Source organism: Hyla sarda, chromosome 4 (genome assembly GCF_029499605.1).
Source record: "Hyla sarda isolate aHylSar1 chromosome 4, aHylSar1.hap1, whole genome shotgun sequence".
In the NCBI taxonomy this organism is placed as follows: Eukaryota; Metazoa; Chordata; class Amphibia; order Anura; family Hylidae; genus Hyla; species Hyla sarda.
In genome coordinates, this window is record NC_079192.1 from 40,577,844 (window position 1) to 40,594,812 (window position 16,969).

Consider the following 16,969-nt stretch of genomic DNA (forward strand, 5'->3'; position numbering starts at 1 on the left):
AGAATTTGTTTAAAGTAATTAAATAGAAATAACCTATATAAATTGGTATCATTTTAATCTTATGGACCTACAGAATAAAGATTAAGAGTCTTTTTATCGAAAAGTGCACTGCATAGAAACGGACGCACCCAAGTTGCTAAATAGTGTTTTTTCCCCAATTTTTCCCTCCTTGTGTACTGGTATTATTGGTGATTGTGGTCTCGATGTACTAGACAGAATTTGCCATCTCACAGCCGATCGGATCAGTATGTGACGTCTGCAGAAAATGATGCAGGGGCCTCATGTTCCAGTTACGCCTAAGGCCTCACGAATTCTAGAGCCGCCTCTGGTTAACAGTAAAAGAAGGCTGGTCCTGCAATGTCCCAGGCCCACAGGCTTACCTACGGCCCTGGTGGTGACGTGGCTGCGTAACCTGCTGACCTGCGTGCCCCACATGACATCAGGGTGGCGTATGAGACTCCCCCCCCCCCCCCCCGTTCGGCCAGCGCCCGCCAAGTTTAAAAAACTACTGTGTGTGCTGTAACTGCCACCTGCCTGAGGTCCCAACATTACTTTCTGCCTCTGTCCCAGGAGTTTCCCCCAAAGTTAGGCTGGGTTCACACCACGTTTTGTTAAATACGGTTCCCGTATATACCTGGGAGGAGGGGGCGGGGCTTAATTGCGGCGTCCGCACTCAGCCGTATTCGGGAACCGTATTTAATGCATGTCTATGACCCGACCGGAGTGAACCGCAGCCTCCGGTTGGCTTAATTTTCGGCCGTATGCGGTTTCCCGACCGCAGGCAAAAACGTGGTCGACCGCGTTTTTGCCTACGGTCGGGAAACCGCATACGGCCGAAAAAGAAGCCGACCGGAGGCTGCGATTCACTCCGGTCGGGTCATAGACATGCATTAAATACGATTCCCGAATACGGCTGAGTGCGGGTGCCGCAATTAAGCTCCGCCCCCTCCTCCCAGCCGTATACGGGAACCGTATTTAACAAAACGTGGTGTGAACCCAGCCTTATCACTAGTCCACCAGGCATGAACTGACTTGCCATTCAGGTGCAGAAAAGCTTTTCCATGCTCCTGAATGGCATTTCTGTTTATAGTAGCACAGCTATTATAAGAAGATATGCCACTCAGGAGTATGAAAAAGCTAGGTGAAACATTGTCACCTAGCTTTTCTGGGTTCGTAAATGGCATATCTGCTTATAATAGCTCAGCTATTATAGACAGATTTGCCTATAACATATAGTCAAAGCTGTCTATAATAGCTGAACTATGATAAGCAAATATGCCATTCAGGATCCCAGAACAGTTAGATGACAATTTCTTACTTAGCTTTTTCATGCTCCTGAATGGCATATCTGCTTATCATAGCTCAGCTATTATAGATAGATTTTCCTATAACTTTTAGTCAAATCTGTCTAGAATAGCTGAGCTATGATAAGCAGATATGCCATTCAGGAGCCCAGAAAAGCTAGATGACAATTTCTCAACTAGCTTTTCATGCTCCTAAATGGCATATCTGCTTGTAATAGCTGAGCTATTATAGACAGCTTTGATTATATGTTATAGGCAAATCTGTCTATCATAGCTCAGCTATTATAAACAGATATGCAATTCAGGAGCATAAAAAAGCTAGGTGTGAAGAGCTTTTCCTTGTTTCTGAATGACATATCTTCTTATAGCTTCTTATTTAATACAGTGCTGGGTAATTGCTGAGCCTAAAATGTTTCCCTAATAATTCTGCAGAAACAATATACGTCTGGAAGGAATCATCACAGCAGTCCGAGCCAGATGGAAAAAAGAATAAAAGAAGACGACTCTAATGAGAGAAGATATTGTGCCGTTGTGCCCCTTCCTTAAAGGGGTGCTCCGCTGCTCAGCGTTTGGAACAAACTGTTCCGAACGCTGGAGTAGGAAGCTTGTGAAGTGATTGCCCCACCCCCTCATGACATCACACCTTGCCCCCTCAATGCAAGTCTATGGGAGGGGGCTTGACTTCACGAGCTTCCAGCGCCGGCTCCAGTGTTCTGAACAGTTTGTTCCAGATGCTGAGCAGTGCTGCGCAAGCAGTCATTTTTCTCCCACTATTCCCCCAGGCTCCCTCAACGGCCGTCATACTGCCGTGTGCTAACAGCAGTGTGAAAGAAGCCTTATGCATATGAAATTGCTAGCATAGCCATAAAAGATGTTGGTGTATGGGTACTTTACATATCTTCATAGATGTTGTTTGATCCTTTATTTCGCAAAAAAAAAAAAAAATGGGATGCATTGAGTGTGAAAGAGGTGTGGCTAGGGTGCGCTAAGGCAACACTTCTCCGCACCTTCTTTGACACATGCATCCCCTATGTGCCGTGATTGGGGATTGTGATGCATGATCAGTCTGACATCCTGTGCATGCGCCATGAATAGGGATTGTGGTTCACAAGTGGCAACACGTCACTGGCAAGCAAGCCCTGCATGTTACCCAAAGAAGCAGCAGATGTGACGTCACATGGAATAGGTGTTACTAGGGATCGACCGATATCGTTTTTTTAGGGCCGATACCGATAATGGGTGGAGGTTAGGACCGATAGCCGATAACTTATACCGATATTCCGGTATAAGTTATCGGCTATTTATCCCCCCGCAACACCGCTGCAGATCATTGATTTAAAGCGGGCGCTTTAAATCAATGCACTGCAGTGGCTTTTGCGGTGCCAAAGGCCACCGCCACCACCACCCGCTTCTCTTCCCCTACCTGTCAGGGTGGTCCGGGCCATCCATCCTTCCTGTAGTGTCCGGCGGCATTCCGGGTGGAGGGTGAACCGGTCCGGGCTGTCCTTCTTCTCCGGGGGTCCTCTTCTCCACTCCGGGCAGGCTCCGGCCTAGTAACCCAGCATAGACACCGCTGCTCAGTGACGCTCGTGCGCAGCGACTCACCTGACGTCACGGCGTAGCGGCGTCTATGCAGCGTACTAGGCCGGAGCCTGCCCGGAGTGGAGAAGAGGACCCCCGGAGAAGAAGGACAGCCCGGACCGGTTCACCCTCCACCCGGAATGCCGTCGGACACTACAGGAAGGATGGATGGCCCGGACCACTCCCATTACGGGTAAGTTTAAATTTTTTTTTTATTGACTCGGAGGGTGGGGGAGGGGCCCGACCGGTATAGCGGTATGGGCAAAAATCCATACCGTGGGAGAAAAAAAAACGGTATCCATTTCATACCGGTATACCGCCCAGCACTACGGTGGGGGGTGCAACGCGGTGCGGTGGGTCTGGAGGGCGGTCGCGGTGCGGTGGGTCGGGGGGGTGGGGGCGGTCGCGGTGCGGTGGGGGCGTTGCTGGGCATTATCGGCTTATCGGCAAGGTAATTGCCGATACCGATAATGCCCAAAATCGTGATTATCGGCCGATAATATCGGCCATACCGATAATCGGTCGATCCCTAGGTGTTACAGTCTGGGGGGTATAGCAGACCCTCTACCACACCTCTTTGACACTCTGGGTCCCATAAAAGTGAGTTGTTTCTTTTTTTTTTTTTAGCTAAAGAACAAAGTTTCCATACACTAACATATATTCAGCTATCCTGGTAATTTAATGTGCATAAAACATGTGACAAAATTGCTTTGTGTTGCGTTTTCATTTTATATACTTTGATTAAAAAAAGGCCCATCACAATCTTCAGCACCAGGCCCATGATGCTCTTAATCCGGCCCTGATGGTAACTAAGGGGTTAATCTGGTTACTCATTTATCAGGCTTCTGCTTCTGTTCTTGTCAAGTTCCAAAGTTCCACATTTTACTACAACTCTGGAAACAAGTGCCAGATTATCAGTTTTCCAGCCTTCAAAAATAGATTGTTAAAATATAACCCAGCAATCCTACACATAATATTACATTTGTACCTTAACCCCTTAAGGACCGGGGTTTTTTCCGTTTTTGCATTTTCGTTTTTTGCTCCTTGCCTTTAAAAAATCATAACTCTTTCAATTTTGCACCTAAAAATCCATATGATGGCTTATTTTTTGCACCACCAATTCTACTTTGTAATGACGTCAGTCATTGTGCCCAAAAATCTACGGTGAAACGGGAAAAAAAATCATTGTGAGACAAAATTGAAAAAAAAAACGCCATTTTGTAACTTTTGGGGGCTTCCGTTTCTACGTAGTACATTTTTCGGTAAAAATGACACCTTACCTTTATTCTGTAGGTCCATATGATTAAAATGATACCCTACTTATACAGGTTTGAATTTGTCGCACTTCTGGAAAAAATCATAACTTCATGCAGAAAAATTTATACGTTTAAAATTGTCATCTTCTGACCCCTATAACTTTTTTATTTTTCCGTGTATGGGGCGGTATGAGGGCTCATTTTTTGCGCCGTGATCTGAAGTTTTTAACTGTACCATTTTTGCATTGATAGGACTTATTGATCGCTTTTTATTCATTTTTTCATGATATAAAAAGTGACCAAAAATGCACTATTTTGGACTTTGGAATTTTTTTGCGCGCACGCCATTGACCGTGCGGTTTAATTAACGATATATTTTTATAATTCGGACATTTCCGCACGCGGCGATACCATTTATGTTTATTTTTATTTTTATTTACACTGTGTTTTTTCTTTTATGGGAAAAGGGGGGTGATTCAAACTTTTAATAGGGAAGGGGTTAAATGATGTTTATTCACTTTTTTTTTGCACTTTTTTTTTGCAGTGTTATAGGTCCCATAGGGACCTATAACACTGCACACACTGATCTTTTACATTGATCACTGGTTTCTCATAAGAAACCAGTGATCGATGATTCTGCCGCATGACTGCTCATGCCTGGATCTCAGGCACTGAGCTGTCATTCGGCGATCGGACAGCGAGGAGGCAGGTAGGGGCCCTCCCGCTGTCCTGTCAGCTGTTCGGGATGCCGCGATTTCACCGCGGCTATCCCGAACAGCCCACTGAGCTAGCCGGCATGCTTTCGGTTTCACTTTAGACGCGGCGTTCAACTTTGAACGCCGCGTCTAAAGGGTTAATAGCGCGCGGCACAGCGATCAATGCCGCGCGCTATTAGCCACGGGTCCCGGCCGTTGTTAGAGGCCGGGCCCGAACCGCTATGACGCGGGGCCACGCCGTGGCCCCGCGTTATAGATCGGGAGTGGACACATGACGTTCCAGTACGTCATGTGTCCTTAAGGGGTTAAAAAAGAAATCCTACTATGGAGAGTCCGCAATGTTAGTACACTGGTCCCTCAAGTTACAATATTAATTGGTTCCAGGACGACCATTGTATGTTGAAACCATTGTATGTTGAGACCATAACTCTATGAAAACCTGGTAATTGGTTCTGAAGCCACCAAAATGTCATCCAAAAATAGAAAAAAAAGTGAGGATTAAAGAAAAACAAGTAGATAACTAATACAGATAAACCAAATCGTTACATATAAAAGTAATAAAGATCTGCTGGGAGCTGTAATCACTGTCTATTTCAGTGTTTCCCAACCAGCATGGCTCCAGCTGTCCGAAGCCAAAGGCTGTCCGGGCATGCTGGGAGTTGTAGTTTTGCAACAGCTGGAGGCACCCAAATTGAGAAACACTGGTCTATGTAGAGGACAGGAGCTTCTTCAGGGTCCTGTACTGTACGCAATGTCCTAAAAAGGTTAAATGGAGTCGCCCTTAGCAGGTGTCCAAAAAGAACAGGTAACCCTGGCACAGGTAAAGAGTACAGAACATGTAATACCTCCCTGTACTGTAGGGGGCGCTACCAGACACCAGGCAGTGCATGCACTTTAGGAATACAGGGGTTTTAGCAGTGAAATGTCCATTCTGATTGGTCGGTTCTTCCAGCCATTGACAGGTTTCACAGATCTGGACTGTCTGTACATTGTATGTTGAGTCTGGTTTCAAGTTACAATGGTCCAGAAAAGACCATTGTATGTTGAAACTATTGTATGTTGAGGCCATTGTAAGTTGAGGGATCACTGTAGTATGTTGACCCTCAGTTTGTAAAGAGTTTTATATGCTGGCTTTATACTCTTGTGGTCTACAAGCTAGAGCCATTACTATCTTAGGTCCTATAAGTCCTTCACCCAAAAACTATTGACTTGTGTCACCATAGCCGATGAAGCCAGGCATTATAAAATCTATAATAACAACAACTATACGGCTGTGTTCATACTACAATTACAGTGTCCATTTCTGTTGGGAGTTTTGTCCGATTTCAACTTTCGACTTTGTTTCGATATCGAGTGATGGAGTGGAGTGTTAGTGTAGCATGTGGTACGGTGTATAGCTTAGGGAACCTGTTCTGTATATTGTACTATCATGCTTTGCGTGATTGTAATTTATTGTATGACTTGTAATAATGACTGAATGATGAATAAAGCTCTTTCAATACCCTTGTACGATTTAAAAAGATTTGCAGGATTACATTACTTAACCGCTTAAGGACGCAGGGTTGTTCCGTTTTTGCATTTTCATTTTTTCCTCATCACCTTCTAAAAGTCATAACGCTTTCAATTTTGCACCTAAAATTCCGTATTATGGCTTATTTTTTGTGCCACCAATTCTATTTTGCAGTGACATTAGTCAAAAAATTCATTGTGCTACAAAATTGAAGAAAAAATGCCATTTTGTAACTTTTTGGGGCTTCCGTTTCTACGCAGTGCATTTTTCAGTAAAAATGACATCTTATGTTTATTCTGTAGGTCCATCATATAGGTTAGATTCTACATACAGGAAAATGTATACGTTTAAAATTGTCATTTCTGACCCCTATAACTTTTTAATTTTTCCGCGTATGGGCCGGTATGAGGGCTCGTTTTTTGCGCCGTGATCTGGAGTTTTTATTGGTACCATTTTTATATTGATCGGACTTTTTGATTGCTTTTTATTTATTTATTCATGATATAAAAAATGACCAAAAATATACGATTTTTTTGCACGTACACCATTGACCGTGCGGTTTAATTAATGATATATTTTTATAGTTCGGACATTTCCGCACGCGGCGATACCACATATGTTTATTTTTATTTACACAGTTTTGTTTTAAAATGGCAAAAGGGGGGTGATTCTTACTTTTATTAGGGAAGGGGTTAGTATTACACTGCACACACTGATCATTGCCGTGCATTGACACGGCAAAGATCAGTGTTATCGGTAGTCGGTTGCTCAAGCCTGGATTTCAGGCTTGGAGCAATCAATCGTCGATCGGACGTGGCAGAGGCAGGTAATGGGACCTCCGCTCGCGTTCTAGCTGATCGGGACAATGCGATTTCACCGCGATGGTCCCGATCAGCCAGACTGATCTGCCAGAAAGCTTTCACTTTCATTTTAGACGTGGCGATCAATTTTGTATGCCACGTCTAAAGGGTTAGTAGTGCGCGGTACAACGATCGGTCACGCATGCTATTAGCTCAGGCTCCTGGCTTTCATTAGCCGCCGGGACCGACCGGCATGGGGTGACCCCGCGTTATATACCAGGACCAGGCGCAGGGCGTACAGATACACCCTGCGTCCTTAAAGGGGTACTCCTGTGAAAACCTTTTTTCTTTTAAATCAACTGGTGCCAGAAAGTTAAACATATTTGTAAATTACTTCTATTAAAAAATCTTAATCCTTCCAGTACTTATTAGCTGCTGAATGCTACAGAGGAAATTCCTTTCTTTTTGGAACACTGATGACATCACGAGCACAGTGCTCTCTGCTGACATCTCTGTCCATTTTAGCAACCGGGCATAGCAGATGTATGCTAAGAGCAGCATGGGGGCTCAGTGGTTAGCACTGCTACCTTGCAGTGCTGGGGCCTTGGGTTCAAATCCCACTAAGGACAACAATAAATAAAGAGTTGTTATTATTATTATAATGACGTCAACAAAGAGCACTGTGCTCGTGATGTCATCAGAGAGAATTCCAAAAAGAAAAGAATTTCCTCTGTAGTATTCAGCAGCTAATAAGTACAGGAAGGATTAAGATTTTTTAATAGAAGTAATTTACAAATATGTTTAACTTTCTGGCACCAGTTGATTTAAAAGAAAAAAAGGTTTTCACCGGAGTACCCCTTTAACCCCTTAAGGACTCAGCCCATTTTGGCCTTAAGGACTCAGACAATTAAATTTTTACGTTTTCATTTCTTCCTCCTCGCCTTAACTCTTTTATATTTTTACAGACTAGTATGAGGGCTTATTTTTTGCGTGACCAGTTGTCCTTTGTAATGACATCACTCATTATATCATAAAATGTATGGCGCAACCAAAAAACACTATTTTTGTGGGGAAATTAAAACGAAAAACGCAATTTTGCTAATTTTGGAAGGTTTTGTTTTCACGCCGTACAATTTATGGTAAAAATGACATGTGTTCTTTATTCTTAGGGTCAATACGATTAAAATGATACCCATTATTACATACTTTTATATTATTGTTGCGCTTAAAAAAAATCACAAACTTTTTAACCAAATTAGTACGTTTATAATCCCTTTATTTTGATGACCTCTAACTTTTTTATTTTTCCGTATAAGTGGCGGTATGGGGGCTCATTTTTTGCGCCATGATCTTTACTTTTTTTTGATACCACATTTGCATATAAAAAACTTTTAATACACTTTTTATAATTTTTTTTTAAATAAAATGTATTAAAAAAGTAGGAATTTTGGACTTTTTTAATTTTTTTTCGTTCACGCCGTTCACCGTACGGGATCATTAACATTTTATTTTAATAGTTCGGACATTTACGCACGCGGCGATACCAAATATGTCTATAAAAAATGTTTTTTACGCTTTTTGGGGGTAAAATAGGAAAAAACGGACGTTTTACTTTTTTATTGGGGGAGGGGATTTTTCACTTATTTTTTACTTTTACTTTTACATTTTTTTAAATTTTTTTTTACACTTGAATAGTCCCCATAGGGGACTATTCATAGCAATACCATGATTGCTAATACTGATCTGTTCTATGTATAGGACATAGAACAGATCAGTATTATCGGTCATCTTCTCCTCTGGTCTGCTCGATCACAGACCAGAGCAGGAGACGCCGGGAGCCGTACGGAGGAAGGAGAGGGGGCCTCCGTGCGGCGTTATGAATGATCGGATCCCCGCAGCAGCGCTGCGGGCGATCCGATCGTTCATTTAAATCGCGAACTCCCGCGGATGCCGGGATCTGTATTGATCCCGGCACCTGAGGGGTTAATGGCGGACACCCGCAAGATCGCGGGCGTCGGCCATTGCCGGCGGGTCCCTGGCTGCGATCAGCAGCCGGGATCAGCCGCGCATGACACGGGCATCGCTCCGATGCCCGCGGTTATGCTTAGGACGTAAATGTACGTCCTGGTGCGTTAAGTACCACCTCACCAGGACGTACATTTACGTCCTGCGTCCTTAAGGGGTTAAGAGGTTAGAGTGGTTCTTGCACCACTCTACTGGTGTCTTATATGGTTGAGCGGGCTACGGTATACCAGGACATCGAGGCATCATTGTGATTGCCACTAAGGACAGATCTCTTTCATATATTGGTTTATATCTTAGGCACTGAACCTTAATATCCCCACTAGCCATAGATGGGTTAAAAGAACCCATCCCCCACCCCCCTTAAATCCTGGAAGGTTTCCTAAAAGGAAAAGCTCTATCTATGAAGTAGGCATTTCCATACTGAGCAATAGACCTCACAGCTTCTCCCTTCTCTCAGAGGGTTTGAGTAAGTGACGTCCCTGCGATTTTATGAGATCTGTGACTCTAAGGCATCAGGTAATCTGATCAGACATTTGATTACATTTCACAGCCTTGTCTTCTTTATTAAAATCTCCCAGAACCCTCAGCGGCTGGTCTTATTGCTGCTGGATGCTAATAAAAGTCTCTCCCTCTGGGACATGCAATAGATAAAGGAGGCTGCACCGGCAAAACATGCCATCCTCGGCTTATAGTAGTATGAGTGTTCATTACCTGTGTTTTCAAAAAGTCTCAAAAATGATTGATAATAATAGCATATCCTATGTACACTACGTTTACTTCAATATCCCCGTCACAGTCATTTCAATTATGGTCGTATCAGAATCTCAGTGATACCTCCACAGAAAGACTGGGGACATTAGTTTAGAATGTATTTTTTTTATACTAAATTTACTATTGTTCCTTACTTTTGTTTCCTATGTTGCCCACATCGGTGGCAATTTCTTCTCAGTTTGCAGCATGCTAAAATTTCTTTCTTTGATTTAAAGGATAAATGTAGGTAAAAGCTGCAGACCAAAAATAACAGGGCAGTAGGGGATATTGAAATATAAACTTGGCTCTGCTTACAATAGAATGTTTTAAGGAATTTAATAAGAGTTAAGGTGAAGAGGTTCCTTTAAAAAAATAAGACGCTGAATCCTCTTGGGAAGGTGTTCTCGACCTTTTGCTTTTTTATGTAGAGCTATAGAAATTTGGTTAAACTGAAAATTGAGTCATAAAGTGTAATGTGCCAAATTAAAGGGGTATTCTGGGCAAACATATTTTAGCCCCTATCCAAAGGATAGGGCATAAGATGTCTGATCGTGGGGGGCCAGCTGCTGAGACCCCCCACGATCTCCCTGGAAGACCCACATTCTATGCGGGTGCTGAATCTCCAGTTTCGGAAACCTCCAGGTTTCCGGGATTGGGGACGTGAGGTCACGCCACGCCCCCTCCATTCATGTCTATGGGAGGGGGCGTGATGGCCGTCACGCCCCCTCCCATAGACATGAATGGAGGGGGCGTGACGTGACGTCAGATCTCCAGTCCGGAAACCTGGAGGTCTCCGAAACTGGAGATTCAGCACCCGCATAGAATGCGGTGGTTTCCGAAACTAGAGACACAGTCCCCACATAGAATGAGGGTGCTGCAGGGAGATCGTGGGGGGTTTCGGCAGCGGGACACCCGCGATCAGACATCTTATTCCCTATCCTTTGCATAGGGGATAAAATGTTTTTGCCTGGAATACCCCTTTAATTTAGTGTGTGTTTAAGATAATTCTTACAGCTTTAACTCAACATTTTTAAAAATAAGGTCTAGAAGGACAGATGGCTATATCTGGAAATACATATTGGATTCATATTGTCTAAACTTGACAGTTTTCAACAAACTTATGTGCATGGTGGTCTTCTGACTTTTTCCCAGTGGCAGATGTCAGGAGAGATAAGGATTAGGCAATTAGATTTCAACATGTCTAATCCTTATGATCTTAGAGAAGATATGTTGCCATCAAAAGTGTCTCGCTGCAATGTATTCCCCTTTTCCCATTCAGAAAACATGCATGCTCAGAATGCTACTGCCCCTATTGACCACAGCATCTAAGGGGTTTAAAGGGGTACTCCACTGGGAAACATTTTTTTTTAAATCAACTGATACCAGAAAGTTAAACAGATTTGAAATTAACAGCTTAAACCTACAAACCATTATATGTCAGACAGCATATAATAATCACCTACAAAACTGACAATCCAAAATTAAACTGATTTTAGATTTGTAAATTACTTCTATTAAAAAAATCCCAATCCTTCCAGTACTTATTAGCTGCTGTATACTACAGAGGAAGTTCTTTTCTTTTTTACTTCCCTTTCTGCCTGACCACAGTGCTCTCTGCTGACACCTCTGTCCATTTTAGGAACTGTCCAGAGTAGGAGCAAATCCCCATAGCAAACCTCTCCTGCTCTGGACAGTTCCTGACATGGACAGAGGTGTCAGCAGAGAGCACTGTGGTCAGGCAGAAAGGAAATTTAAAAAGTAAAGAACTTCCAGCTCATAAGTTCTGGAAGGATTAAGATTTTTTAATATAAGTAATTTACAAATATGTTTAACTTTCTGGCACCAGTGGATTTGAAAGAATTTTTTTTTCTTCAGTGGAGTACCCCTTTAACTGCCAGGACCAGGCTAACTCCTATCCCAGTAGTTGCAGCTGGACACCAGCTATGTATTACAGCTGAGCTCCTTCTGTGATCTTGTGGCTACACTGGGCAGTATCCACGAGATCATTATGATTACTATATCTGTCATGATGTGAGAACCAGCACCTGATATATCCATTTTTGATCATAAAAGGTGTTAGCATGAGTGATTAGTCTTACAGCGATTGAGGGAGATGGACAGTATGCCAAATTGGAGAAGTGTGTTGAAGAGTCCATCATATCTTTCCTGGGATACAATGTATCCTTCATGGTTCTGCAAATGGATCCTGATAAAGTGTCTGCAGCTCTGAACTGTATAGGCCCAAAGGGACTTTGTTCCATCCAAAGGTTTGCCAACTTCTATTGTCAGTTTATCCCTAATTTCTCCTACCTAACTGCTCCAATTTCTGTGCAAACCAAGAAAATGGTGGATGCAAAGGAGGCGGAGTCTGCTTTCCTGCAACTTTTTTTTTAGCTGCTGCACCAGTTCTCCACCATCCTAATAGGTTAAAACAATTCTTCCTCAATGTGGATATTTCTCCAATTAAAGCTGGAGCTCCAAAGGGAAATATATCACCTGCGGTTTCTTTTCTAAGCTTTTCTCTCCTGTGGAAAAGAGTTATACTATTGGAGATAGAAAGCTGCTTGATGTCAAGATGGCCTTGAACAATTTAGATACCTTCTTGAAGGGGGGCTGCATCCAGTAGTCATTTACACAGACAACAATCTTACATTCCTACAGTCTGCACAGCGTCTGGACCCTTGTCAGGCCTGATTGGCGCACTTCTTTGAGAGGTTCAACATCCTCTTGCATTTTCATCCAGCTGATAAATAAGAAGGCAGATGCTCTCTACCGTTCCTTCGACCCGACTAACCAGATCGAAGAATCTTAACACATCGTTGACCTTACACATCTGGTCTTTGTGTCTCCAGTCCAGGTAAAGGACTTTTTTTTTTTTTACCTGGAGACATTGCTCAAAGTATGCCTAGAGTGCTAAAGACTGTCTATTTAGTGTCTCGCCATTACTGGGGGCCTAGTCTGCGATAAGGACATCTTGAAGTAGACCAAAGAGTATCTCTTTCATGCAGTGTCTCATATGAAGAAAAATTCAGACACCAGGCAAAGACAGTCTCCTCAGTTCTCTCCTGGCAACAAGGTCTAGCTTTCCTCCCGGAACATCCGCATGAGGGTACCTTGTTACAAGTTGGATCCCCCATTCGACAGTCTGTAACAAATTAACCTGGTCTCTTACAAACTTCAGCTGCTATCTTCTCTCCAGATTCCCAACTCCTTTCATATATCTCTCCTGAAATCACTGGTTCTTAATTCCTACTAAAATCTGCTTCCTCAACTACATCTGTTTTTGCAGATGAAGAATCTGAATGTGAAGTAAAGAACATCCTTGACTTCAAGATAGTTGGTGGCAAGAAGTACTTCCCGGTAGACTAGAAAGGCGGTGGTCCTGGGAAGCGATCCTGGGAATCGGAGGACAATATCCAAGCTTGGAGTCTCCTCACTTTAGCAGCATGTGGGGGTACTGCTGCTTACCAGTACCGCGCTGTGTGTGTAGCTCCCTGTCCTTGCTGTAGGCTCTGGATACCCCTCTGTGTTGCCACAATTTCTGGTGAGTCCTATAGGGGTTGTATGGGTGCACAAGCCTCCTCTTATAGAGCCTGTGCATGCACCTGATTCCGGCCCTCCTCCAATTCCTGCCACCACATATATTAGAGCACTCCTCCCTCCTGTGGTGCCTGACCAACTTTGAAGTATGTACAAGCAAAGGAGTCTCTCTGCTGTTCCTGATCTGCATATCTGTGTCTGACATGAGTCTAATATCCTGACCCTGTTTCTGCCTGATCCTTTGTACCCGCTTGATTCTCCAGTGTTTGACCTGGACTATTAACCATGCCCGAACTCATCAAGTTTGCACCACCTGGCTGCATCTGAGTTTCGCAGCTCTGCTGTTCTGCAAACTCTGTGCTGCTATAACACCAATTCAACTCTGTTATTCTGTGCTCTACTGTGCTACGCTAAAACCATCTCTATTGTCAGTTTGCCCCTCCTGCCTGTATCCCTGATGCTTGGCTCCAGGGCATTCTGGCCTGTGTGGCCAGCTGCTACCTAACCACGACAACTCTTGCAGTAGTGACCAGGCATCTTCCCTGAAGCAGAAGTTCAGATTCCACATCCTGGAGCCAAATAAATGTTTAAAACCAGAAACATACTGATATTCTACTCCCAGTTTTGGCACAAGGCCAATCCGGTAGGTGGGGTGGCATAGCGAGTCCACACCCTGTGGGGCATTACACCAGGTTACTGCTGCTCAGCTCAACTGTCACCACTACAAAACAACCTAAACCTAATGCGACTGTGTCAAGACTGTTGCAAAAAATGTTTGATGTCATATTGCAAGTCGAACACGCCAAGCACTGCAGAACTGGCTGCAAATCAAGTCTCTGCATTTTGGTTTCTCTGCAATTTGGCTGTTATTCAATATTTTCCTACAGCAAAATCACAACTCCAACAAAGTCACCAGACAGCTTTCTATAATATAAAATAATCATTAAATCTTTCAGTTTTCAGTCTGGCCATTAAGCCTAAAACTAAGCTGAGACTTCCCGGTCTGCTTGTGATGATAAGGAGGAGGCCGCTGGAAAGTGATCTGTACAGCAGCTGAAACCAGTTGTTCTCTCCCTCCCTGCAGAAAGGCCTCTGCCCAGGTCAGAGGGGTCACAGGGCATGCTTACCCCATACAAAGAATAGGATCTAGAGATGTTTATTGTGTTTATGTCCATGGGGTTTGCTTTAAAGCATATAGCAAAATTTTGTTAAAAACAACCCAGGCAAGATGACCACCACCATAATAATATACTAAAGATTAAATATTACAATAAAACTATAAAAAAAAATTACAATAAGAGCATTGAAGCAGATTAGAAAAAAATTATGTTTCAGTATCTGGCTGTAATGAGTAAAAAAACAAAAACTAAGCGACACATTCACATTAAAGAAGGTAATAACTTTTTAATAGCATTCTAGTCTAAATTTTGACAGTAAACTTATTGCATATTTGTTGTCCTAGAAATTTGTTGTCCCTGTATCTTTTTTAGGGGGTCTGAGCTTCTTTTTATGCAGAATCTCCAGTCTCCTGCTTTCCTTCACACAGTTATACATACTGTATAATGAAAACAGGGATCTGACCCCCATAAAGATATTTGGTGAAGTTTATAGGTGGAATACTGTTGGCCCCATTAAAGGGGTATTCCAGGAAAAAAACTTTTTTATATATATCAACTGGCTCCAGAAAGTTAAATAGATTTGTAAATTACTTCTATTAAAAAATCTTAATCCTTTCAGTACTTATGAGCTTATGAAGTTAAGGTTGTTCTTTTCTGTCTAAATCCTCTCTGATGACACCTGTCTCGGGAAACGCCCAGTTTAGAAGAGGTTTGCTATGGGGATTTGCTTCTAAACTGGGCGTTTCCCGAGACACGTGTCATCAGAGAGGATTTAGACAGAAAAGAACAACCTTAAAGGGGTACTCCGCCCCTAGACATCTTATCCCCTATCCAAAGTATAGGGGATAAGATGTCAGATCGCCGGGGTCCCGCTGCTGGGGACCCCGGGGATCGCTGCTGCAGCACCCCGCTATCATTACTGCGCAGAGCGAGATTGCTCTGCACGTAATGACGGGCAATACAGGGGCCGGAGCATCGTTACGTCACGGCTCCACCCCTCATGACGTCACAGCCCCCCCCCCCGTCAATACAAGTCTATGGGAGGGGGCGTGGTGGTTGTCACGCCCCCTACCATAGACTTGCATTAAGGGGACGGGCCTTGATGTCATGAGGGGCGGAGCCATGACGTCACGCTGCTCCGGCCCCTGTATCGCCCGTCATTACTAGTAATGATGGCGGGGTGCCGCAGTGGCGATCCCCAGGGTCCCCAGCAGCAGGACCGCGGCGATCTAACATCTTATCCCCTATCCTTTGGATAGGGGATAAGATGCCAGGGGTGGAGTACCACTTTAACTTCAGAAGCTCATAAGTACTAAAAGGATTAAGATTTTTTTAATAGAAGTAATTTACAAATCTGTTTAACTTTCTGGAGCCAGTTGATATATAAAAAAAAGTTTTTTCCTGGAATACCCCTTTAATGATCAGACAGTGTGCATTGGCCAAAATGATCAGTACTTCCCTCTCTGTCCTTACAAATGATTCATATACAGTATTTATTTTATACTTGAGATGTGTATTAGAATACACCATAGCATAGAGGTCTCCAAACTGTGGCTGTGCACCTTTTGTGACTGATCACCTTTTGTGCCCTCATGACCGATATTCGAGAAGTTGTAGTTCTGCCACAGGTTGGACGCTACAGTCATAACAAAATATTTTTCACACATAAGCCTGGACAACTCTATAAGGCTAGGTTTCCACTTGGTTTTTTTTCTGGCAGTTTTTGGATATCTGCCACTGCAGTTTTTGAGCCAAAGCCAGAAATGTATTCAAAAGGAATAGGACATATAAAGGAAGGACTTACACTTCTCCTCCCTCATGGATCCACTTCTGACTTTGGCTCAAAAACTGTAGTGGCAGTATTCCAAAAACTGCCAGAAAAAAAAACAAGTGGAAACTTAGCCTAAGGGAGGAGAAGTGTAAGTCCTTCCTTTATATTTCCAATTCCCTTTGAATACACTTCTGGCTTTGGCTCAAAAACTGCAGTGGCAGTATTCCAAAAACTGCCAGAAAAAAAAACAAGTGGAAACTTAGCCTAACTGATCTTGTTTACCTTTTTCTGGCCATTGAAGTGGCTCTTTCTTTAGTCCATCTTCCAAGGAACGGGGGGAGACCATCATAAACTACCGGAATTTAATAGTGGGTGATATGAACTTTAAAATGCTTTTCCTGGACTGTGGCAACTAATTCTTGTTGTACATTATCTCCATCTCCTGTGACAAGTCAGAGATATATCATATATCATGTTCTATAAGTAGAATGGCCAACATAGTATATACTGTATGCATTTACCGTATTTTTCGCCCTATAGGACGCTCCGGCATATAAGACGCACCCAATTTTAAATGAGGAAAATCTAGAATACAATG

At 43.2% G+C, this 16,969-nt stretch overlaps 1 protein-coding gene across 3 annotated transcripts in view; it reads right to left on the bottom strand.

Moving 5' to 3' along the window:
• The window catches only part of LOC130367815 (LIM homeobox transcription factor 1-alpha-like), a 184,612-nt gene that overhangs the window by 62,272 nt on the left and 105,371 nt on the right, over positions 1–16,969 (bottom strand). The window contains exon 1 of one of the 3 annotated variants that reach the window (XM_056570640.1): positions 16,654–16,785. The exons of the other annotated variants lie outside the window; for them this stretch is intronic. Coding sequence (XP_056426615.1) covers positions 16,654–16,667 — 14 coding nt within the window. The 5' untranslated portion in view covers positions 16,668–16,785. Of the gene's footprint in view, positions 1–16,653; positions 16,786–16,969 lie in introns of those variants that run through there. 3 annotated transcript variants of the gene reach the window in all.